Genomic DNA, 26,430 nt, shown 5'->3' on the forward strand with positions numbered 1-26,430 from the left:
GTCTGGGGGGATCCCATATGCCGCGGAGCGGCTGGGCCCGTGAGCCGTGGCCGCTGGGCCTGCGCATCCGGAGCCTGTGCTCCGCAACGGGGGAGGCCACAACAGTGAGAGGCCCGCATACCACAAAAAGAAAAAAAAAAAAAAAAAAAAGTGAATTGAATATATGTATGTATATGTAAATATATACACACACATATTATATACAAATAAAAAATGAAAGTGCCCCTTAACCATCTCTTCCTTCCCACCCTAATAGATAACCATTCTTAACGACTTATTTATCCTGCTAGAACTTTTTTTGTGCTTTGATTATGTACTTATGGTAGGCACTTTTTTTTTGGCCGCGCCACGTGGCAGGTGGGATCTTAGTTCCCCCACCGGGGATCGAACCCGTGCCCCCTGCATTGGAGGCACGGAGCCCTAACCACTGGACCACCAGGGTAGGCACATTTTTTTAAGGCACTTGATACAAATATCTAAAACTTTTTAAAGGTTTAAAGAACTATAGCTCAGAGTGATCATTTTATCAAAACCTTACCTACACTGAGTGGTGATATTTTTACTAGATGTAAAATTACGTGTTATTTTTTAAATTGAGGTATAATTACATATTGTAATTACATGCACAGATCTTAATTGAATTTCGTTGAGTTTTGGATAATGTCCACACTACGTAGCCAGTACCCCAGTCAAGATATACGATGTTTCCACCACCCTAAAAAATTCCAGTCATTTCCTTGCCTCCCTCCAGAGGCAAACACTATTTAGATTGCCATACCCTAAACCGAGTTTTGCCTGCTCTTGAACTTTGTAAAATGGAATCAGTCAGTATATACTTTTTAGCGTTTGGTTTCTTTCACCGAGTAAAACAGCTTTTGAGATTCATCCATGTTCTTGCATGGATCAGTAGTTTTTTCCTTTTTATTGCTGAGTAGTGTTCCATTGTATGGATGTATCATAATTTGTTTATTCTCCTGTTGAAGGGTATTTGTGTTGTTTAAAATCTTTTGCTGTTATGAATAAATCTGTATGAACATTCTGTGCAAGTGTTTTTGTGGACTTATGTTTTCATTTCTGAAGGGTAAATACATAGGAAATTGCTGAGTCGTATGGTAAATTTATGGGTAAGAAACTACCAAATGGTTTTCCACGGTTGTTGTACCAGACTACAACATTTGGTGGTGGTACTTTTTTTTTTTTTTTTTAATTTTAGCCATTCTAGTGAGTATGTATTGTTTTATCATTGTGGTTTTAAAATGCATTTCCCTGATGACTAGTGATGTTGAACATCTTTTCATATGCTTATTGGCCATTCATAGTTCCTCTTTGGAGAAATATCTGTCCAAGTCTCTTAAAAATTGGGTTTGTCTTGTCTTGTAGGAGTTCTTTATGTAATCTGGAAATGAGATATGTTATCTTGAATATTTTTCCCTGTCTTTGTCTTGCCTTTTCATTTTCTTAATAGATCCTTTGATGAGCAGTTTTTAAATTTTGCAGCCTAATTTATCCATGTTTTTTTTTTTATGCTTAGAACCTTTTGCATTTTTTCTGCAAAATCATTGCAACTTTCAACTTGCACAGACAGTCTCCTATGTTTTCTTTGAGAAGGTTTATTATTTTAGCCTTTATATTTAGGACACTAGTCTGTCTCAAGTTAATTTTTGGTTTTGATGTAAGATATAGGTCAAGATTCAAATTTTTTTCATATAAATATCTAGTTGTCCAAAAGACAATTTTTTTCCCATTGAATTATTTTGACAACATTATAAAAAAGTCAGCTGGCCATACCTGTAGCCAATTTCTGGACTCTATCCCATTGATCTCTTTGTTTATCCTTAACCCAGTACCCTGCTGTCTTGATTATTGTATCTTTATAGTAAGTCAGGTAGTATAAATTCCTCCAACTTTTTTTTTTCCAAGATTGTTTAGGCTATTTTAGGTCCTTACATTTCTATAAAAATTTTATCAACTTGTCAGTATTTACAAAAACTTTCGGGATTATGGTTGGAATGCATTGAAGCTATAAATTATTTGAAGGAGAATTGACATCTTTACATTTTTTTGTCTTCTAATCCAGGGGTCAGCAAACTATTGCTCATGGGTCAAATCTGGCCCCCTCCACCTGTTTTTGTAAATAAAGTTTTATTGGAACACAGCCATGCTCATTCATCATGTATTGTGTATGACTGCTTTCATGCTACAATGGCAGAGTAGTTGCAACAGAGACCATGTGATCCACAGAGGCTAAAATATCTGCCATCTGGCCTTTCAAAGAAAAGGTTTCCCCAAATGTATGGACACAAAGTGGGGGCAAGGGGACGGTGGTGGTGGTAGGATGAATTAGGAGATTGGGATTGACATATATACCCTAATATGTATGAAATAGGTAACTAATAAGAACCTGCTGTATAAAAAAATAAAATAAAATTCAAAAAAATAAATAAATAAAAGGTTTCCCAACCCCTGTTCTGACCTATGGGTGTGGTCTGTCTCTCCATCTTTTCAGGGTCTTTAATTTCTCCCAACAGTGTTTTCTAGTTTTAAAGGAGAATGTATTCTGTTAAATTTATTTCTAGATACTTATTTTTTCTGTGATTGTAAGTAGAGTTTATTTTTAACTTTTCAAGTTGTTTGTTGCAATTATATAGAAATATGATTTAATTTTGCATATTGACTTTATACCCAGAGATTTTGTTGACTTCACTTTAAATTCCATTTAGGGGCTTCCCTGGTGGCACAGTGGTTGAGAGTCCGCCTGACGATGCAGGGGACACGGGTTCGTGCCCCGGTCCAGGAGGATCCCACATGCCGCGGAGCGGCTGGGCCCGTGAGCCATGGCCACTGAGCCTGCGTGTCTGGAGCCTGTGCTCCGCAACGGGAGAGGCCACAGCAGTGAGAGGCCCGCATACCGCAAAAAAAAAAAAAAATAAAAAAAAAAAAATAAATTCCATTTATATTTTTGTAGATTTTTTTGGTGGGAGGAATTCTGCAATATCAACTGTGAATAAAGACTGTTTTGCTTTTTTAAAAAACTATCCTTTTGCTCATTTTTTTAACTTACCTTATTGCTTTGGTCAGGACCACCAGTACAGAGCTGAATAGAAGTGGAAGAGCAGACTTCCTTGCCTTGTTCCTGACCTTAGGAGTGATGTGTTCAGTGTTTTATCATCATGTGTAATGTTGGCTGTGGCTTTTCACAAATGCCCTTTATCAGATTGAGGAAGTTCCTTTGTATGCCTAGTTTGCTGAGAACTTTTTATTATGAAAGGATGTTAGATTTTGTCAAATACTTTTTCTGTATCTTTTATGATGATCATATAGTTTTTCTCCTTTAATCTTTAACGTGGTGAATTACACTGATTCTTGAATGTTGAAGCAACCTTGCATTCCTGGGGGGAAAAATTCCACTTGTTCTCAATGTATTATCCTTTCATTGTATTGTTGGATTCAGTTTCCTAATATTTTACTAAGGATTTTGTATCTGTGTTCATGAGGTTTAGTCTCTGTCATTTTCTTTTCTTGTAATGTTCTTGTCAGGTTCTGCTGTCAGAGTTACACTGGCTTCATAAAATGAAATGAGAAGTATATCTTCCTTCTCTATTACTGAAAAGTTTGTGGATGGTTAATATTATTTCTTATTTCGTGTTTGGTACAATTCACTAGTGAAGCCATTTGGGCCAATTTTCTTTGTGAGAAGTTTTGAAATTACAAATTCAGTTTCTATAACAGATACATAGCTACTTAGGTGGTTTATTCTATCCATTTTAGAACATTGTGTTTTTCAAGAAATTTGTCTGTTTCATCTACACTGTCAAGTTTGTTAGCTTAAAGCTGTTTGCAGTGTTCTCTTAATTCTCCTTTTAATGCCACTGGTATTTATGGCGGAATCCTTTTACTGTTGATATTGGTGATTTGGGAGTGAAGAGTGGAAAGCGTTGATCTTTCAGGGTCAGGGGTCAGGGTCCCGGAATTAACAAACCCTGTTCTCAAACCTTTCAGTTTAGCCCTAAATTGATTCTTGAGCTCAACCTCCAGAGTAGAAGACCTCTCTGAGGGATAGAAGAGAAAAAAATGGTAGGGGGCTTACCCCGAGGGAATGGGTAATTGATTTTCCAGACTGAGTGGGTACAGCAAAGGAAACTGGGGTTTGAGTGATGAAGGTACCGTGAGCTTGTGTGGTGAAGGGGAGCATGTCCAGCTGGCGGGAACAATATGGTTGCACTGAACTTAACCAGCACCTGTGCTCCAGATTACTTCTCAAGGGAAAAGCAGACTCAGTGGCATGTTATTATAACGTTTGAAGAAGAGTTCAGCCAAGGAGCAGTCAAAAATAGCAGACTGTTTTAATAGACACTAGCCTTTGGGTCATTTTCACTCAACCTATTTCTGCGAAGTTTCTGAACAGTTCTAAAAATATATATATTGGAATATTTGCATACTAATGTTACCTTACTAAATATTAGGTGTGATTTTTTATATGAAAAGTTCACATTAAAATCATTTTGTGCTGTGCTTTGACTAGCTTTGGTTTAACCACTGTTTAGAGTTATCCATGATCTCTCCTCTTTTTCACTTGCTGATAATTGAATCGAACTTTGACTTCATCTCTACTAATTGTTCAGATTATCCATGTCGCTTGTTTTGATTACTTGATTTTTCTTCAGGTGTGTCATTTACAATTTCTTCAATTTATGTAGTTTTTGAAAAGTCTGTTTTCTTTAGAATGAGTTTTTTTTCAGACAAATGATATTTGGTTATCATTGAAAAATTCAAGCAATATAGAAAAAAGATGATTAAAAAAATTCATGCAATCATCATCATGAAATAACCATTATTAAATGAGATTCATTCAAGAGAATTCATGCATGTATACAAGGAGAAGGCCTGGCAGATAGATAACTTCATATCAAGGAGGAGTACTGTGCTTGTTTTATGTAAAATGATTCAGTTCAATACAACAGAATTTAAAATCAGTAAAAGAAGCCAAAGTGAAATAAGAAATTGCTGGACATAGGACAGTTATTTCTTCATCTCAAGAAATAGTGGTTTCTAAAAACTCCCTAAAAGGTTAAGAAGATACATGATGAGGATAAGTTGGAATGGCTCTAGCTTTTTAACAAAATTGCATGTTTCAATTTTAGGTTGTATCAATTGACTCCCTGCTAAGACAGAGGGAAAAGTAAATGACACCATACTTCAGCCCACCTCCCCTTTTTCTCTCTCCCATTTTTGTTAGGGTTTTGCTGTTTTGTGTTAGTTTAATTTGCTCTGTTGGAATATCACTTTTTTTCTATGACCATATCCCATTCATTGTTTACTCCTGCACTTATATGCAATTACTGCTCCCCACAATTTCTGTTACTACAGTTCCTTCTATCCCATTATTTTGATTCATCACCTGCTTGGATGTACTTTAACATCAAGTACTTTTTTTCCAGGAGAGCTCTGAGGTGTCAGAGTCCTTGTTTTTGAAAAACTTAAATGCCTTTCTCTTCTGCCATCCGTCTTCAAGTTGAAGGCTTTATGATCTTCTTAGATCCCAGCCTCTAAGGATGGTATCACATCTTTTAAACCTCCCCCCACCTCGCCCAAGAAATCCTCCTTTGAGACTCTCCTGCTCCATTGCGATTGATTACCACCCATAGCCTGAACTTTTGAAATATTTATTTAAATGGTGTTTATTGACCCAGAGTCCTTTTGGTTTTCAGTTTGGTCTTCTGTCAAGGACAAAGTCTGGAAAGGTTTATTTGTAGAACAACATTAAAAAGAATTGTAGCAAACAACACACACTGTTTTGGAACTTGCTTTTTGTCATTTAATATTTCTTAAAGATGCTCCTTAAAGATCTTTACGTATGCTTCAGTATGTAAAGATCTCTTTCTCTTTAAAGACTATGTAATAAATAGTCCACTGAACGGATATGTCATGATGAATTTGGTACGATTGAAGGGCATTTAGGTGACATTTAAACATTTACTGTTAGTGAGAGTGCTGTAATGAATAGCTTCGTATCTGTGCTATTTTTCAGTGTATTTGAAGTATCAGTTCCTAGAAATAAAATTGCTGTGTCAGAGTATATCCAGTTTTTTGTTTGTTTATTTGTTTTTTTAAATATTATTTATTTATTTTTGGCTGCATTGGGTCTTAGTTGTGGCGTGCTGGATCTTTCATTGCAGCACGCAGGCTCTTCTTTGTGGCGTATGGGCTTCTCGGGCTTCTCTCTAGTTGTGGTGTTCGGGCTCCAGAGCGCATGGGCTCTGTAGTTGTGGTGTGCGGGCTCAGCAGTTGCCCCACACGGGTTCAGCTGCCCCGCGGCATGTGGGATCTTGGTTCCCCGACTAGGGATCGAACCCGTGTCCCCTGCATTGGAAGGTGGATTCTTAACCACTGGACCACCAAGGAAGTCCCTATACAGTTGTTTTTAATATGAAATAATTCTTACACCCATAAGAGTATTTATAACTTGTGTGTAAGGAATAAAAGATGAAGGTGAACACTCACTGTGTACCCCCCAACCTGGTTTTAGAAACAGACCGTTACCGGTGCCTCTGCAACTCCCTGGGTTCCCCCCAGTAGTTTTCTTCCTCTGCCTCTCCTACAAGAGCAAACAGTATTTCGAATTTTGTATTTATTTTTCCTCTGCTTTTTGTTACAGAGTTGATAAATATGTATGAAACCCTAAATAACATGTAAAGTTTTGCATATTTTTATATTGGTTGTGAATTGTATCCTATTGTGTGTATTACTCTGCAGCTTTGTTCTCTTACTTAACGTTGAGGTTTTTCAGCTGCATCCATGTTGATGCCTGCAGGTCTGGTTCATTCATTTTCCCTGCTGTGTAGTTTTGCATCGTGTGAATCTACCCCAATTCTCCTGTTCATAAGTGTGAGGGTTGTTTCTGGTTTTGGGCTGCTACACACAGTGCTCTGTGAGCGTTCTTGCACGTCTCTCCTAGCTCATGCACACATGCAAGAGTTTCTCTGGAATATATTCCAAGGGCCAGATTTCCCAGGCCATATGGTATGCCAGTCTTCAGTTTATTTAGGTAACTTTTTTTCACTGAAATATAACATACAAACAGAAAATGCACAAGTCAAAATGCATACCTCAGTGAATTTTCAGAGTCCCCATTTAGCCAGTGCCCAGTAAAGAAACTGAACACTTACCAACCCCTCAGAAGCCCCTTTGCACCCCCTTTCACTCACAGAGTCCATCCCTTGCCTCCCCAGAGTAACTACCTACTAACTCTTCTCCCCCGTGCAAGTACTAACCAGGCCCACCCCTGCTTAGCTTCTGAGACCAGAGAGACTAGGCACATCCAGGGTGGTATGGCTGTGGATCTCTACTTACCCCTCTGACATAACAACACTATGGCTGTTTTGCTTGCTTTTGAACTTCATGTAAATGGAGTCAGACAGTATGTATGCTCTTGGGTCTGGTTTCTTTCACTCACCATTATGTTTGTGAGGGGCATCCACATTGTAACATGTAGCTGTAGTTTATTCTCTTGACTATAATACAGTTTATTTCTCCATTCTACTCTCAATGGACTTCTGGGTTGTGTTTATCCTCTCTCTCTTACAAACAGTGCTCCTTTGAACATTTTCTAATCCTTCTCTTGGTGCACATGGATGAGGGTCTCTCTAGAAAATACAGGTGTGCCCTGTTTTATTGTGCTTTGCTTTTTTGCCCTTTGCAGATATGCATTTTTTTTTTTTTTTTTTTTTACAAATTGAAGGTTTGTGGCAACCCTGCATTGACGGTTAGCATTTTTAGCAATAAAATATTTTTCAATTAAAGTATGTATGGTAATTTTTTTTGCTATTGCACACTTAGTAAACTACAGCATAGTGTAAACATAACTTTTATATGCACTGAGAAACCAAAAAATTCGTTTGAGTCACTTTTATTGCAGTATTTGCTTTATTGCAATGGTTGGTCTGGAGCTGGACCCACAATGTCTCTGAGGTATGTCTGTATAGCAAGGCTGGAATTGCTGGGCATATATACAAGATAATGCCAAATTATCATGCATTTAAAAGTTTCGTATTTTGTCAAATTGTTCTCCAGAGTGGTTACATTCTTTTAGATTTCCAGACATCCTTACCTGCACCCTCATTCATGTGGTGTTTTATCACACTTTTTTTTTTTTACCAGTCTAATCAGTGAAAAGGGGTATCTTATTGAAGGTAATTGACACTTAAGACTATATTTTATAATTAAACCTAATTAACGCTTGTTTTTTGTATTGTTTTTTGCAGCCTGAGACCTCAGATCATTGTTCCCTTCCAGAGGATCTCGTGAGTATTTCTGCATGTTCTAGACTATAGTGCGTCACATCTTCAGTGATAAGTGCTATAAGTAAATGACAATAACAGTTTTATGAGTATCGCTCTTTTTTTGGTTGCTGATCCAAGGGGTTTTAATCTAACAGGATAACATGATGAAAATGCTAGCAATAGTGGTATTGTGGGTGATCCTCTCCCAACTTAAAAAAAAAAAATGTTATTGCTCTATGTTAAAAGGAAACAAAAAGGAAGAAACGGACACCTTGCCTTCCTACAGAGACCAGACTTATTATACTTGTTTTTCAAGGGCGCCTTTATGACTTTCTCTCCACTTGAATCGTTCCAGGAAAAGAACAAGAGGCCCATAATTTGATGGTCTTGGCCCAGATTCAGCTGTGAGAGTGTTCTTACGTATTCTGACCTCAGCATAACTGCTTTGTCCCATCCCTGCCCAGATGTGGAAGGGGAAGCAGCTGGCAGAGCCTCATCACATTTCACTTGTCTTAGGAAACTTTGCCACCTGAGCTGGCCAATTTTGCCACATAGCTAGATCCAATAGCTGTTTCAGAAAATGATTTTTTAAGATTCTGAGTTTCTGAGTTATTCTGCATTACAGCAATCCAAGATAGTTTGTAGTTTTTCTAGGTGTCTGAAACTCACGGACTGTGACTGATGTTTAGGCAAAGGGAGAATTGACACCTAGCATATCTATTCTGTTACATAAAGGGCTGTGTGAGATGCCCACGCGTGTGCGTGCGTGCGCACACACACACACACACACAAAAACAGTTGTACCGTCAAACATTTCCATAGTAAAGCAGTGGCCTAAATAATTTCTGGATTTAGGGTAGACAGGATGACATTACAGAAAGAAAGGAAAAAATAACTTTAAATACACTTACAAATACCTTAAGAATATTTCCCCTAGTATTCAGACCATTTTGTGTGCAAGGAGTCTGAACTTTAGGACAGAGGCCATATTCTTGGGATATAAGAACTTTAAAAAGCTTGGAAGAGTCCCTGGATATTCATCTGCCCGTTATTTATTTTTGTCTTTGGTTAAGAAAGAGTCCGGAGCAGGTTTATAGCCATGTCACCTATACCTGCTACCCTTTTTCTATTCATATGGATTCTGGGGTTACCTTTAAAACAGTTTCTGAATTTTGAGTGCCTGTATTAGTTTCCTAGGGCTGCCGGGACAAATTGCCACCACCTGGGGGGCTTAAAGCAACAGAAGGTTATTGTCTCATAGTTCCAGAGGCTATAAGTCTGAAATTAGGGTGTTAGCAGAGCCGTGTTCCCACTGAAGTCTCTAAGAGAGGATTCTCCCTTGCCTTTTCCAGCTCTGGCATTGCCAGCAACCCCTGGCATTCCTTGGCTTATAGCTGCGTCACTCCAATCTCTGTTCCATCTTCACATGACCTTTTTCCTCTTGTGTGTCTCCCGGTCCCTGTGTCTCTTCTCTTCTTATAAGGACCCATTAGAGTGAATTCAGGGCTCACTCTACTGCAGTGTGACAAATTACATCTGCAAAGACCTTGTTTCCAAATAAGGTCACATTCTGAGGTTCTGGGTAGACGTGAATTTGGGGAGACAACTTTTTAACCGAGTGTAGTGGGCATTTCATTAAATATGCTAATAGACTGACTATATCCAGCACAGTTTCTTCAGTGGTTTGTGTATTAAAAGCGAGAATGGAACATTTGATGGCATATCGACAAAATTATATAGTCAGGTGTGCGGAATGGTGAGTGTGCTGACACACTCGGAATAGCAAGACCACGTGTTCGTTTACTAGTCACTGAGTTTCTCCTACTCTAAGCCAGAGGCTGGTTGGCGTGCCCTCAGGTGGGCTTCCAAGGGGAAGAAAACCTGGGGCAGGTAGCGATGGCAGGGTCTCTCTTGGGTCCTGACTTAATTTCCCAACACAGCTGCAAGGCCCAGGAAGTGGGTTAGAATGGGAAGCGCTTGGGTGCGTGGTTTGTTTTCTATTTTTCCTCTCTTTTTTCTCCTTTTTTGGGTTGGTTTACTTTCTTTTATTTTGGGGGGGTCCTTGTTTTTTTAAGGCATCTACATTCTGCCCTCTACTTGGTCCATTTCGAGTGTCAGGATCTGAACACCCAGTTTTACTCTGAGCCAGGAAGGGGGTCCATAGAGGCAGCCCTGGGGCGTTGGAGAAGGAACTGAAGCTTCCCTTCTTTTTGGTCCAGCACAGGCTGCTCAAGGGTAGCCAAACCTAAAACAAGCCTTGAGGACAAAGAATGCAAACTGAAAAGCCTTCACGGGCCGGGCAAGTAAAATAAATGTGTGAAGCAGCTGGGAGTAACTTATGGGGTGTGTTAGGGTTTGTAGTAAGCTGAAAAATGCTTGCCCCAGATTTGGACTTTGAAAGGCATATAAAATGCATCTTGAGTTCACAAACCCCTGCTTGATGGCAAGTGGCATTTGCGTGGAGCCTGGATAACTAACATCAGAGGGTCCCTGAGCCCAGAGTTCTCCTCTATCAGATTCCTAGAATTCTTGGAGCATACATTCAAGATCATGTTTAGCAAAGGCTGCCTAACATAGGATATGTGGCAGTTTCGCTTTAGAAGCCAGGTAAATTTTATTTTTATCACAATAGTTAGTCATCACGGGGCTGCTTTGATCGAATGACTCCGTATGTTAAATCAGCTCTGGAGTATGATCACATATTTTAAGACTGAAAATAGCTTTTTCAATTCAGTTCTACATGGAGCATTTTATTTTGATGATTGTCATGTACTTTTCCCTCTGAAGTTTTTTTAGTAGCCTCTGGCAAAAAGCAGTACTGTTTGGACTGCTACTCCAGAGAATTGTTTTTTCTGCTGAATTTTGTAATTTCAGTTATCTTTAGATCCTCAGTTAAAAGGGGGAAGGGATGGTTGATAAATGATTACGGAACAGAAAGAAGTTTCTCCTGTCAGACTTAAACAAACCTGGGCTTGCAGTATAGTCTGTGGGGGTAGCTTTAAGACTTACCTGGTGTTGGTGGGGTTTTTTGAGGGAGGGAAAGTGGGAGGCCCTTGCTGAAGATCTGAAAAAACTTGGCCTAGGAAACATTCTCTCCAGGTCTCATCAGGCATTTTTTGTTTCTAAATCTTCCTGTGCAGAACTCTGCTCTAGGACTATGGAGTGGGAGAAGGCAGAGTAGAAGGGTTCAGGATGAATGAGAGTGAATGACACGACGAGAACCGTCTGTCCTTAGCTGACTCTGCGTGTACATTTCCTGTTTGCCGTTGACCCTCTTCGTTCTGCTCTGCCCCCTTGCAGAGAGTGTCGGAAGTTTCCAACCACTGGTGGTACTCCATGCTCATCCTACCTCCTTTGCTGAAAGATAGCGTGGCAGCACCCCTGCTCTCTGCCTACTACCCCGACTGCGTTGGCATGAGCCCGTCCTGCACCAGCACGCACCGCGCGGCCAGCGACACCAGTCCTGGGAAGCTGGAGCACTCCAAGGCAGTCCCCTCTGTGCTGGGTGAGAGCTGGTCCTGGCCCTCCCTGCTTTCCCTCCTCTCTCCGCCCTTGCCCTGGAAATATGTGGGTGAGCAGAACGGAAAAGACTTTTTTTTTTTTTTGCGGTACGTGGGCCTCTCACGGCTGTGGCCTCTCCCGTTGCGGAGCACAGGCTCCAGACGTGCAGGCTCAATGGCCATGGCTCACGGGCCCAGCCGCTCCGCGGCATGTGGGATCCTCCCGGACTGGGGCACGAACCCGTGTCCCCTGCGTTGGCAGGTGGACTCTCAACCACTGCGCCACCAGGAGAGCCCAAGATTTTTTTTTAAATGTGTGCATCCTGCTGCAAAGCACCTCATTATTTCATCGATCTGGTTTCACTGTGGATCACTCATATCCATCTGTATATATTGGACAGTTAATTTTTCCCTCAGTCAGTGGGAAAGCCTGTAACACTTGTCTAGGAATCATGCCTATGGAGTTTAATGAGCATTTCTTTGAAAGTTGGATAGCTGCATAATTTGATGATAATACCTACTCACTCTGACATGCCAGAAGAAAGTTTTGACTCTATGAGCCACCCTTCTTTTTTCTCCCTGAGTCTTTCTGCTTCTAATTATGCCATTGCTAATCTCCGCCAAACAACCCACTCCTGAAAAAACTTCAGGTCAAGGCAGGCAGACTGATGACCATTTACTTTAAAGGGATCTTTAAAATTCTCCGTCAGAATTCTTGGTGTACAAGCAAGAATTGTAGATCATCTCCTGCACGCTAACAAACTTCATCTTTGATGGTGCAAGTAGATTTTGACATTGTAGCCCTATCTTAAGGTATTTAACTAATAACACTGGGCCCTCTAAAAATGCAGGTGTGGTCAAAATCAAAGCTGAAGTGATAAATCCCAGTGTTAATGAAGGAGGAATAAAACAGGCAACTCAGATACCATTAGTGTCTACATTTATGAAGGACAGTTTGGCAGCATGAATCAAAAACCTTAAAATAGATGTTCTTTGGATGTAGGAATTTATCCTAAATAAATTATCAAAGATTATCAAAAGTAAGTCCAAAGATTTGTGTGGCATTGTTTATAATAGTGAAATAATTGGATGAAATTTAAGTGCCCAGCAATAGGGCAGTGGTTAAATAATAAATAAGATAATATTATATGTCCATTGAAGTCATATTTAATGACATGGGACATTGTTCTTGAAAAGCAGGTAGGAAAAAACAGCCTTTTTATTGCATTTTTTTCTGGCTTTGTAAGAAAAAATGTCAGTTATATTTATATTCTCTATTCAAAGAAACAGAACCAAGGTTAGACTATACTCCTAAATGCTAACACTGCTCAAGGATTACCAGTGGTTAGTGATTGTTATTTACTTCTATGAACCTATTAATTTTATAATCAGAAAAATTCCAATGAAAGTGTCTTTTAAGATTTATATCCATGGAGACTTGGCATTCAGTTGGGTTTGGAATTTTGGTCTTGCAAGATGAAGATGTTCTGGAGATCTGTTGGAAAACAATGTGAATATACTGAACACTACTGAACGGTAACACTCAAACATGATTAAGATGGTAAATTTTATGGCACATGTTTTTTTTAACCACAATTAAAAATTTAAAAAAAAATTCCAGACTTCCCTGGTGGTCCAGTGGTTAAGACTCCGTCCTTCCAATCCAGGGGACACAGGTTTGATCCCTGGTCGGGGAAGTAGATCCCACATGCCATGTGGCGTGGCCAAAAAATTAAAAAAAAAAAATTCCATGCCACAGAAATTGAATTTTTGAAGACAGAATGGGAAAAAAAACGTTTAATTCACGCCTATTTTGTCTAACTGGACAGAGGAAGTGGAAATATTTATGTAGGACAGACTGGGGAGATTGTCTAGGCTCTCCTTTCTGGTTTCTTTTTCCTCTTCAATTTAGCCAGATTTAGAATTTACAGCTTGTGAGGTTTGCCCATTCTGCGTCTTCTCTCAGTTCCAGGCATGAACCGGTACTTCCAGCCTTTCTACCAGCCCAACGAGTGCGGCAAAGCCTTGTGCGTGAGGCCAGACGTGATGGAGCTGGATGAGCTCTATGAGTTCCCAGAGTATTCCCGAGACCCCACCATGTACCTGGCTCTGAGGAACCTCATCCTCGCCCTGTGGCACACTAACTGCAAGGTGAGTGAAGCGTGCGTTAGCCAGCAGCACATGGACACAGACTTCTGTTAAGGAGAGAAGTTGCTTTGTCTGTGGACAGAAACTTTGGATCCGGGTGTCTCCACCTCAGGACTCTTGATATTTGGGTGGATATTCTCTGTGTCGGGGCTGTCCTCTGCATCGTAGGATGTTTAAGCAGCATCCCTGACCTCTACCCGCCACATGCCATAGCACCCCCTTCCCCGAGTTGTGACAACCAAAGATGTCTCCAGATATTGCCAAATGGGAGCAAAGTCTCCCCTTCCTGAGAACCACCGCTTTAGACCATATGTCATCAGAATTCCTCACTCTCTAGTTATATGGTGTGCAAAATTTGGTTCAAGGAGTTCCAATGACAATACCAGGAGAAAAAAGAATAAAACATTAAAGATTGGATTATAAACCCCTCGAGGGCAGGGATTCTGACTCACCTGGTTATCCTCAAGCATCTGAGACCAGCGATTCGCTTTTTGCTGGGACTGCCTAAATGTTAGGGCCCTCACACAGTGCCAACCTTGAAAAGGATGAAGATAAATTAGAGGGTGGGCAGGGTGGGACCACGAGTTTTTTGTTTCTTGTTTTTTGCAGTACACGGGCCTGTCACTGTTGTGGCCTCTCCCGTTGAGGAGCACAGGCTCCGGACACGCAGGCTCAGCGGCCATGGCTCACGGGGCCAGCCGCTCCGCGGCATGTGGGATCTTCCCAGACCGGGGCACGAACCCACGTCCCCTGCAACGGCAGGCGGACTCTCAACCACTGCACCACCAGGGAAGCCCTTGTTTTTTTTTTTGAAGCAGAGGCTTTCCAGACCGTAGTGTTTTTCCAATTTATTGATTTCTTCTGCAATTATCTGAGTGACTGCTGAATGCAGAACATTTTACAAGACTGCCAAAGAAATCTTGGTTAAAGAAAGATATTCCAGTTCCACCCTGGTATTTCACTGAATTAGACTCCAGTCTGAGATGACTTGATTAAGTTATGGCTATAAATGCAGTTTATATGAATTACACCCAGGTGAGTGGGTTGGGCAAGGTAGAATTATTCATTTCCTCTCCAGTAGGCTTGAGGGAGGTATTCAATAAACATTTGCTGAACTAAACAAAACTGTGGTCAGAATTTCCTGTCAGTAAGTTGTGAAGATGCACTTTTCAGAAACAGCCTTGGGTTCATTTTTCTTCCCATTTCTTTTTAGTTGACTTTGAAATTTGACTTATACAGGAGAAGAATCTTATAAAAAAACATCCTCCACTTATCAGTGTGGATCTATTTTAATTTGTAATAAGAAGATAGCAAGTATTGTATCTATTTAATACTCTAGTGGGAAAACTCAAATATGGTAGCTTTAAAGGGGTCAGACTTTGAAATGATTTTTTAAATCTTTATTTATTTATTTTATTTTTATCGCTGTGTCAGGTCTTAGTTGTGGCATGCAGGATCTTTCTTTGCAGAGGGCGGGATCTTTCATCGTGATTTTTTTTTTAACGTCATGAATACAAACACGTGTTTTAATCTTCTGCAGCAATCCAAGCCAATGTTGTACATGTTATTTCTTTCACATTTTGAGTATATAGTCATCTTCCTGTGTTCAGGTTCTATTGGAGCTGGGGCCTGGGGACAAGTAGAGGAAAGGCCGGGGTGGGCCCTGTCCCCCCTCCGCCACTGCCCGCACGGCCCAAGCCTGTTCTAACTTCGTGACACTGGGCAGAGGCCACATTACTCTTGAATCTTTGAAACAGACCAAGGCCTTGCCAAAGCTGCTGGGGTGAAAAGAGAAAGGCAGTGTCTTTTTTTTTTTTTTTTTTTTTTTTTACAAGTTCCTAAGTCCATTCCCCCCATGTCTTACCAGTGATGAGTATCCAGCTTTTTCTGCTGCCAGTGCAAGCAGCATCCTGGCTTTCTGTAATGGCCTTTTTTGTGTGGCTTATTGAGTCAGGAATATATTTGTGGTATGGTCTGCCTCCACACTCCCCGGGTCAGTCATTCGGGTCAGTCATTCTCTGCGAGGGGAAACTTAGGTGATAAAACGCAGATTGCTGTGTGCTGCTTTTGTCCCTTTCTCCTTTTTTTCGTTTGCCAGCCAGACCTTCCTTTGGTCTTACTATATATCTTAGTGATAAATGATGGATTCCAATTACCTGGAGAGGTTTTTTTTTTTTTTTTAAATTGTAGTAAAACACACACAACATAAAATTTACCATTTTTACCCTTTTAACCATTGTAAAATGGATAATTCAGTGGCATTAAATACGTATACAGTATTGTGTAACCATCACTTCTATGTAGTTCTAGAACTTTTTCATTACCCCAAGGGGAAACTCCACACCCATTAAGCAGAGACTCCCCATTCCTCCCTTCCCCCAGCTTCTGACAACTACTAGCCTACTTTCTGTCTCTATAAGATTTGCCTGTTCTGGGTATTTCATATAAACGGGATCATACAATACGTGGCCTTCTGTAACTAGCTTCTTTGCTCAGCATAATGTTTTCAAGGTTCATTCCTGTTGTAGCATGCATCAGCACTTCATTTCTTTTTTTTTTTTTTTTTTTTTGCTGTACGTGGGCCTCTCACTGTTGTGGCCTCTCCCATTGCGGAGCACAGGCTCCGGACACGCAGCGGCCATGGCTCACGGGCCCAGCCACTCCGCGGCATGTGGGATCTTCCCGGACCGGGGCACGAACCCACATCCCCTGCATTGGCAGGCGGACTCTCAACCACTGCACCACCAGGGAAGCCCTCATTTCTTTTTATGACCAAATAATATTCCATGTATGGATAGACCACCTTTCCTTTATCCTTTCATCCACTGATGGACACTTGGTTGTTCCAGCAATTTGAATAGTGCTGCTGTGAATTTTTTTTGAACCTATGTTTTTAGTTCTTTGCAGTAAATACATAGGAGTGGAATTGCCGGGTCATATGGTAATTCTACATTTCACTTTCTGAGGAACCAAGAGTTGTTTTTGGTTGGTTGGTTGGTTTTAACAGTTTGGTTTTATTTCCAAACACAGGAAGCTCTTACTCCTCAGAAATGTATTCCTCACATCATCGTCCGGGGTCTCGTGCGCATCCGATGTGTTCAGGAAGTGGAGAGGATACTTTATTTTATGACGAGGAAAGGTCTCATCAACACAGGAGTTCTCACCGTCGGCACCGACCAGCATCTTCTTCCTAAAGATTACCACAACGTAGGTGACTGTAGCTCTAGCAATACTACCACCATCGGTCGTGATAAATGCTAGTACATTAATGTTCATAATACAAGTAAAACTCCTGTAAGCACTATAAAAGTTATAAGGCAAGACTTTTGTAGAATATGCATTTCTCCAAGGGAAGAGAATATCAATCACTATTCCTCTAGGCGGTAGAAAGGAGGAAGGGCTGACTCAGGACAAGTACTAATGTATTCTTTAGGGAAATAACTTGTACAGACAGGACATCAAGGAAATACAGATGAACGAACGTTGCTTGGCAGTTAGTACCTTCTATTACATTGTTTTCATTGCTCTAATTGGATTTTTTTTCTTTTTCCTTTCTCTTTTTTTTTTTTTTTTTGGTACAGAAATCAGTCATCATTATTGGAGCTGGTCCAGCAGGATTAGCAGCTGCTAGGCAACTGCATAACTTTGGAATTAAGGTAAGATTTGGGGGACATGGAGGCAGAAACAGATGATTAACTGCTCCTTTGGTCCAAATGTTCTAAGACTTGGAAACTAGTTCCTGATTTTAGCAAAGAATGCTAAATACATTATATCTTTATATCTTTACAATAGATCCTAGAAAAGATACAAAATTTGAAATTGGTTTAATTAAAGAAAGGTAGAGGAAATAGAAACTCCAGCAGCTTTGGACAGGATTTTAGACTATGATGGGCAAGACACAAGAGACTCTAAGATGATATTAAAGCAGAAATTCTTGGGACTTCCCTGGTGGTCCAGTGGTTAAGACTCCGTGCCCCCGCTGCAGGAGGCACAGGTTCGATCCCTGGTCAGGGAACTAAGATCCTGCATGCCATGTGGTGTGGCCAAAAACTAAAATAAAATAAAAAGTAAAATAAAAAAACCAGAAACTCTTGACATGTCATTATTGACACAGCAGTTAAGAAAAAGCCCTTGTTTCTGCAATAGTTTGAGACAACAAATAGCAGCTTGGATATTCACCATTTCCTGCATAAAAGTTAATGAACTATCCAGTTACATTTTCTTATGCAAATCACACTTTGAACCTTACTCTGGAAAACAAAAATCTTTGCTTTTGGAAGCAGGATTGAATTAGTTAATCCAGGGTTAAGACAGAATTATGTGACTTTTAAAGTACTGTATATTTTTGAGGTAGCCTTCTTCTCCAAGGAGAAGGATATTATTTCTTTTTATCTAGTATGTTGCCTTACTCTAGTTGTTCAAAACTAGCCAAAATAGAGACAATTACAAAAAAACAAAAATTGTGCAATTCAGTATCTAATTAAAATTAGCCAAAATAGAGACGATTACAAAAAAACAGAAATTGTGCAATTCAGTATCTAATTTCTGTTAGATTCATTCAAATCTTCCAGATTTCTGGGACTTCCTATGTCTGACTTATTTCTCCTTTTTTAAAAACTTGTTTTGCAAGGACTTTGGTCTTCTGTTAAACCAAACGTGAAAATCACTTTGGTAGAATTGAATTAGTCTTTGGCTGTATTCTCTCTGGCTGAAAGAAACAACTTCTTTTTCACAACATTTTTCTCTGCTGGAGGAGTTTCGGAGATGAGAAAGTTTTCAGTGGCTCTGCCTAAGAGGTTTTCCTTTTGGTGGAATGCAAGACCTACGTCTTGGATTATATATATATTGCTGACAAAACAGAAGAATCTGAGTTGAATGTATAAGAAGTGTGTTTGCATTTCAAAATATTGTCTAAGTGGTATTAAGCTATGAGGTGTTTTAATTGGTCATTTATGTATTTCAGCATTAGATATTAGGGCCAAGGTTTCTTGTTTGTTTTTCACTTGGGAAACCCACAGATTATGTTACAAGGAAGGTTAGTCCTAGCCAAAGTCTAGGAAGGGTGCTGTCTTTAATGTTCAGCCTTCCTCTTATAGACTAAAAAGAAACTAGAAACGGATGGTTCTGAGTTCATCTGAAGTCAGAGAAAGAAGGTGGGGAGGGGAGAATCACAAGCTGTAGCCTTTCTAGTTGGAGAAAATGAGAAATATAGGTCCAAGGAAGAAGAATATTCAGGGGACCTCTGTTATTCTCCCCTTTCTCTAAGGAGACCCTGGGGAGGCCACCCCTCTCCCTTGTGGTTAGGAAGTAGACTCCTCCTAACCTAAGAGATGGTTAGCTCGGGGAACCTCCTGGAGCAATTTGAAGGAGTGCTTTTAGCGATCCAGAAATGAAAGGACTGGTTTTGCCCTGAAGAGGATTCACATTTTCAGTTACTACAGCCAAGGGCAGTGAAGCTCTTTGAGCCACAGGGCTGTCCACCTAAGAGCAGCTCCCACCACCACCAGCATCAGAAATTTGGAGGAGATAAAACGGTCTGGGTATGGGACCAACCTGCTTTGGCCAAGCCTGTAAGGCCATACTTAGATATAATGACATATGTTTTTTTTTTTAATAATAGTCATAGGGAAGTTAAGGCCTGTTTACAATGCTAAAGGAATTTTGCTACAGACATTGATATTTCATAGGACAAAACCACCTCTTTAACTTAGTTTTTAAGAGTGCCTTTTAATTTTTAAAAAGAATACTTTTTAAATTTTTTTAACGGAATACTATTTAATAAAAGCTTTCAGTATGCATTTCACATGCTAGTTCATCCAGTCTTATCATTTTGGGATTTGAGAGGAAACAGTTTGAGGGGCTTCTCCAGAAGACCACTCACTTACTCCTTGCTAGAGCCTGGGTTGTTTGTTTTTAACATCTACTTCGGCTCCTATTCACACTGCCCTCCTTTTTTAAAAAATTTATTTTATTGAAGTAGTGTTGATTTACAGTGTGTTAATTTCTGCTGTACAGCAAAGTGATTCAGTTATACATATAGGTATGTATACATTCTTTTCCATATTCTTTTCCATTATGGTTTATCACAGGATATTGAATATAGTTCCCTGTGCTCTACAGTAGGACCTTGTTGTTTATCCATTCTATATATAATAGTTTGCATCTGCTAATCCCAAACTCCCAATCCATCCTTCCCGCTTGGCAACCACAAGTCTGTTCTCTGTGTCTGTGAGTCTGTTTCAGTTTTGTAAATAAGTTCATTTGTGTCATATTTTAGATTCCACAGATAAGTGATATCATATAGTAGTTGTCTTTCTTTCTGACTTACTTCAGTTAGTATGATCATCTCTAGGTCCATCCATGTTGCTGCAAATGACATTATTTCATTCTTTTTTATGGCTAAGTAGTATTCCATTGTATATATGTACCACATCTTTATCCATTTGTCGTTCGACATTTAGGTTGTTTTCATGTCTTGGCTGTTGTGAATAGTGCTTCTGTGAATATAGAGGTGCATGTATCTTTTTGAATTATAGTTTTGTCTGGATATATGCCCAGGAATGGGATTCCTGGATCATATGCACACTGCCCTCTTTTTAAAGTTGTTTCTCTAATAATATAATAATACATTAACCAGATATGAAACTCATTTAACAATGTCACTGTACATTTATACTGCATCCTATTCAGCTTCCCTGATTGTCTTTTTAGGTGACTGTCCTGGAGGCCAAAGACAGAATTGGAGGCCGAGTGTGGGATGATAAGTCTTTCACAGGCGTCACAGTGGGACGAGGAGCCCAGATTGTCAACGGCTGTATTAACAACCCAGTAGCACTAATGTGTGAACAAGTGGGTGTCTTTAAGATTTGTATTGTAGATAAAGAAAAGAAAAAATTGTCTCAGTTTGCTTGTGTGCAGTATTAACATGCTTCTAAATAATATGTAACAACCCCAAAATGATTTCTTGCCCCCTCATGCCCTCTGAAAAGTAAATAAGAACAAGTATAGTTCTTCCTTTCTGCGAAGGTGGAACTAGAGGACTTAAAATATTTCCCCCTGCCCCAAGGTCTTTAACTGTATTTGTGCATTATTCGCAGGCCACTTGGTTAGGGTTGCCAGGTTAAGCAAACAAAATTACAGAATGCCCACTTAAATTTGACTTTCAGATAAATAACAATAATTTTTTTAGTATAAGTATATCCCAAATATTACACTGGGTATTTTGCATGCAATATTTGGGACATACTTATACTAAAAAAAAAAAAAGTATTCATTGTTTATCTGAGAATCAAATCTTTCATCAGGCAAACCTACCTAGTGTCTTTGAAGACCTATGGTAGGCCCAAGGATTTTTCTGAACTATTTATTGACAGTCAATTCAATTTCAACTTCTGTGAGTGTTTGTGTGTTTGTGTGCTCTTTCACATGAGATTCCATAGAGGAAATAGGATGTCAGAGCAGAGAGAGGCGGTGCACAGCTATAGCGTCTGAAACATTGATAAATATTGGCTGGAAAGCTGTGGAGGGCATGGCATAGAAGCTGTTGCTGGCACCCTTACGTTCTCAGATTCCATGCTGGTTTTTCACTGCCTTACTTTGCTGCCATTCCCCAATCAGCATTTGTTTTTGAGAGGTCCTAGACCCTTTTCTCCATGAGAGCTCTGTCTGATTTCAGCTTAGAACCTGTACCTGTTTTTTCCAGGGAAAACTTTTCACCTTCTTATTCTTATTATTTTGAAGCTTGGCATCAGCATGCATAAATTTGGAGAAAGATGTGACTTAATTCAGGAAGGTGGAAGAATAACTGACCCCACTATTGACAAGCGCATGGATTTTCATTTTAATGCTCTCTTGGATGTGGTCTCTGAGTGGAGGAAGGATAAGACTCAGCTCCAAGATGTCCCTTTAGGAGGTATGGGGAGAATGGTGTTCTGATTGTTCCATCTGAGTCTCATTCTAACCTAAGCTTGATTAGCGGTAGCATCATTCATCCACAAGCCTGGATGGATGCAATAAGAATAGTCCTTAGGAGCGTTCCTTTTGAACTGACTGTTCCACAGAGGGGAGCAGAACTGCCTCAGGGACCTTCAGATGCGTGTTTGTGTGTGTGTGTGTGTGTGTGTGTGCACATGCACACACGCACACATAAGTCTTTACACAATAGCCAATGTTTAAAAAAATTATTTAAATGTTTAATTTTCAACTTCCCAGAAGAGCTTCCTTTTAATGAAGCATGTGGTAAGCTCTATGTGAATAACAAGCCACCACATGATGACCCCGAAGAGCTTACTTTTAAGGAAGCATGTGGTAAGCTCTATGTGAATAGCAAGCCACCACATAATGACTCTTCTAGATAAGAGTTCCTGTGTGAAAGGATTTCTTTTCTTTTTCTTTTTTGGACAGTAGGTTAAGATTTTTTTCCAGTATATTTTGTTTAAGAATGCAAGACTCTGTATTATGATTTAAGAACTTGAATTCAAAGTTTTTAGGCTTTGGTACTAAATGGACAGTATTCACCACAACCCTTTAGAAAACCTGACTTGTAACAGCTCATTTCCCTGCGGGCGCCCGCTAAGATCTTACTGTATTGCTTCTTAAATTGATATTTATTTAACCTACGATTTCATGACCTGAATGTATTCACTTGTAATTCTTGGAAACATGTCGGAGTTTCTTACAGTATGAGCATTTGAATTCAATTGGCAGGGTATTAATTTGCTTCAGCTATGTGTTTCTGTGTGAGGGGTCTCAAGTCTCCGTCCTGGAATACGCTCTGTCTCTGTTTGGGGTACATTTCTCAAGAGCAGGGACTGTCTGTCTCCTCTTTTTATCCTCTCTCCCCGCCTGCCCCACGCCGCCAACCCCCCTCCCCCACCACCCCGTGACCTCAATTCTTCGCCTCTGAGACCAACCCACATTCTAATCGCCCTTAGTAAGTGTTGACTGACAAACCATAACAGAACATTTTTAGGAACTTACTGGGGTTGACAGGGAACATTTAACCAAATGTGGTGTCCAGACCAAGTGGTGAGTTGTTGAATTTTCTGGAAATGAAGACAGTGACTAGGCGGACTTGCAGGATGTTCTCAGCATCTGATTAGTGTTTTTGCACATGTGTGATAGTCGCTGGGTTGGGTTTTTCTTTACGATTCTTTCAGGGCCACCAAATACAAAAGTTAATAATATTGCTTTGTCTTGGCTTTACTTAAAACAAGTTATTAAGGGAAGATCAGCAACACTTACTGTGTAAGTAGTTGTTTCATCTTATTAGTATATTTTTGGAAAAGCTTTAATAATAGTGTGCACATCTCTACATGAGGTTACAGTCAGAGCCTGCCTAGCGGTATCTCAGCTGTCTGAGCTCTCACCTTATTAGCATTTAGCTGAAAAGACAAAAATATAAATACTAAGAAGCTAGAGTGAATTTCACAAAGCAAATATACTAAAGCTTTTAAATATTGTTTACGTAGAAATCACACTAAGGCTTCTCTCAGTCTGTTTATACTGTTCTAGCAGTCTTGGTTCTTCCCAGACCTCTACAAAACCTAAAGGAAATTAGAAACTACCTAGCAGGAGGCAGGAATGGGATTGCTACAAAAAGGTATTAAAAGTGGAAAAAAGCCCAGTGGTCTAGGGGCAAAAGCCTAGCACAGAGGTGCCACAGACATCCCCATACTACAGTCTAGCATAAGAATGGAACATTTTAATGAGAACCTTGAGTTGTCAGAAAAGTTAACTGATACTCAGTTCTGTTTCTAGTCAAGCATGTGCACAATACTTTATAGAAGCTTTGAGAATGCAATGTATCTGTTGGGTGGTTGTCATCACTGGGAAGGTTATAAAGAAGTAACCTGTGCTAAGATTCTTATAATTTGTCAGGCACAAGCCTTCCACCACCCCCCAAAAAAAGGAATCTAAGACAATCATTGGAACGATGTCACGGGGCGGTACATATGTAGTTGAAAGTTCCAGGCGAATGGGATAGATAAGTGCTGGGGGTTGATAACCAAGGAGCAATTCCTGAGGCTGGTAGTGACCAGGTGATGCTGGTCTGTAAAGGATGGATGGGACCAGGGTGGGGAGGGCATTCCAGGGAGGGGCGTGGTAGTAGCAGACTCCTCAGGGTTGGCATTTACCAGGAAAAGATTGAGAAGCAGTGCAGCGGAGCCTGTGAGTGGACCGGTGGTGTTTGCTGTCTTTGGAAAGGCTAAAAATGTGCTAACACTGTCTGGCTGTGGTTTTTGGAATTTATTACATAGGCAATGGAGAACCAGTAATTAAAGGTGTTGAGCCAGAGGGTTGGCATGGTGAAAGTCCATGATGGAATATTTAGAATGTTTGGGAGAGAAGATAGCCAGTAGTCAGTCTATGATAGGTCTCTTAGTTGAGGTGAGCTGTTATAAGAACTTGACTTTAGGGCCTCCCTGGTGGCGCAGTGGTTGAGAGTCCGCCTGCCGGTGCAGGGGACACGGGTTCGTGCCCCGGTCCGGGAAGATCCCACATACCACGGAGCGGCTGGGCCCGTGAGCCATGGCTGCTGAGCCTGCGCGTCCAGAGCCTGTGCTCCGCAATGGGAGAGGCCACAACAGTGAGAGGCCCACGTACCATAAAAAAAAAAAAAAAAAAAAAAAAGAACTTGACTTTAAGGTGATAGCAGTAGGACCAGAAAGGGAATGGGAATCCTCTCTCTGTCTTCATATGTGCAAGGGTTACTTTTCCTTTATCTTGAGCAAAAGAAGAAATAGTTTCTCAACAAAGCAGAAATGAAACATGGTTGAAGACATAGAACCTGCATAGTTTTGTTCCCCATTAAGATAAGCTTTTACTTCCTGAGAGAAACCAACCTTATCAAGACAGATACTCTTTCCCCCTGAGTTTACCTGGGAAAGGTCTTCAGAAGTTTGGGGTCTTGCAGGTTGAAGGAGGTAGAACGCAAAAGATAAGGAATTCGAGAATAATGTTAAAGGTTTTTTTCTGCTTTGCTCCATTCCCACGGCAGAAAAGATAGAGGAGATCTACAAAGCTTTTATTAACGAGTCTGGAATCCAGTTCAGTGAGCTGGAGGAGGAAGTCCTTCAGTTCCATCTCAGTAACCTGGAATATGCCTGTGGCAGCAATCTCCATCAGGTGGGCTTTGAAGACGCTTGTTTCTGTGTATGTGTGTGTTTTATATATTGAGATATTTAGCCTGGGATGGTCTGGATAAACGGGGAACAAGGGGTCTGCTACTTAAAAGATCGAACACCAGGACTTTAGAGTATATGAAACCCACAGTGGTTTTGAAAAAAAATTTTTTTAAAGCAAGAGAAACCTGTCTTCAAATCATGCCTGTGAAGACACCCAGTCCGTAAACCTGAATACAGGAGGGCTGCTGGGCTGAGCCAGGGAGGGGGCAAGAGCCAGTGTCCACCGCCCTCCTTGCCTTCCCCGTGCCCTCCTTGGGGGCCCTCGAGCCATTTCTGTGCAACTGTGGGCTGAAAACACTGCTCCTAAGAAACCAGGATAGAGCATCTTCGCAATTAGGATCTGTTCATCTTGCTAAAATAAATTTAAACTTGCCTAATTCATGTCACCAACTGTGATCTCGATACTTGGATATGCTGTACATTGAATGGCGGTTCTGTGGATGACCCCTCACTTAATAATCCTCTTTGGTGGGGCGGGCAGGGACAGCAATTCATGTTTCCATTTGGTGATTCTTTGCAATTGGAATCACACTTTTCCAAAATCATGCTGCATTTCAGCGTCTGGGGAATTTCCATGTTGAAGACATCTAGGTGGCATATTTATATACGGAGTTGATTGAATGCAATTCTCCTCTCATGGAATTCTCCTTATCCAGGGCTGTTGATGTATAATACACCTTTCATTTTTATCAGGGTGTGGTACCCATGCCCAAATCATGTCTACCTTTTGTTCTAAAATAAGCTTTCCTGTGCTTTATTGAGAGATCTCCTTTCCCTGGCAGCGGTATCCACCTGGGTTTATCTATTCACGCCCCACCCCCACCTTTCTGTTTTGCCCTCTGCCCTCTGGCCTGAGGTGGCCTTTCCCACCCTGGGGCTCCTGTTTTTGTCCCTCAGGTGCAGACTCCAGGCTTTACACCACCTCTTGTTTCCCAACCTCTCCTGATGTTTCCCAGGTGTCTGCTCGCTCCTGGGACCACAATGAATTCTTTGCCCAGTTTGCCGGTGACCACACCCTCCTCACTCCTGGGTACTCCGTCATCTTGGAAAAACTGGCAGAGGGACTGGACATTCGGCTCAGATCTCCAGTGAGTATCCACAGTGGTGGGAGGCTCTGGTTTGGTGGTGTTTGGAGAATGTGAAGTTTGGGGCATGTGGATTACACAGGAGACAGGTGCCTGCTTTGATGTTCAGCCAGTGTCTGCAAATACTTTTGATACTATGATCAGTCACATTATCCTTGTCGATGAGGTAGCTGCTGCTGTTTGGAAACAGTAGTGGCTGAGATGCATTTTCATTAATAAGGGGCTGAGTGAG

The 26,430-nt window shown here is 40.6% G+C and overlaps 1 protein-coding gene across 5 annotated transcripts in view; it reads left to right on the forward strand.

Annotated features, from left to right (window-relative positions):
* KDM1B (lysine demethylase 1B) overlaps positions 1–26,430 on the forward strand; it is a 57,466-nt gene that overhangs the window by 12,032 nt on the left and 19,004 nt on the right. For all 5 annotated transcript variants that reach the window (XM_060109138.1, XM_060109142.1, XM_060109139.1 and 2 more), the window contains 9 exons: positions 8,262–8,300; positions 11,580–11,784; positions 13,746–13,930; positions 16,958–17,134; positions 17,509–17,583; positions 20,639–20,776; positions 21,668–21,839; positions 24,927–25,054; positions 26,070–26,201. In XM_060109138.1, coding sequence (XP_059965121.1) covers positions 8,262–8,300; positions 11,580–11,784; positions 13,746–13,930; positions 16,958–17,134; positions 17,509–17,583; positions 20,639–20,776; positions 21,668–21,839; positions 24,927–25,054; positions 26,070–26,201 — 1,251 coding nt within the window. The remainder of the gene's footprint in view (positions 1–8,261; positions 8,301–11,579; positions 11,785–13,745; positions 13,931–16,957; positions 17,135–17,508; positions 17,584–20,638; positions 20,777–21,667; positions 21,840–24,926; positions 25,055–26,069; positions 26,202–26,430) is intronic.

This window comes from Mesoplodon densirostris, chromosome 10 (assembly GCF_025265405.1).
Source record: "Mesoplodon densirostris isolate mMesDen1 chromosome 10, mMesDen1 primary haplotype, whole genome shotgun sequence".
Classification (NCBI taxonomy): Eukaryota; Metazoa; Chordata; class Mammalia; order Artiodactyla; family Ziphiidae; genus Mesoplodon; species Mesoplodon densirostris.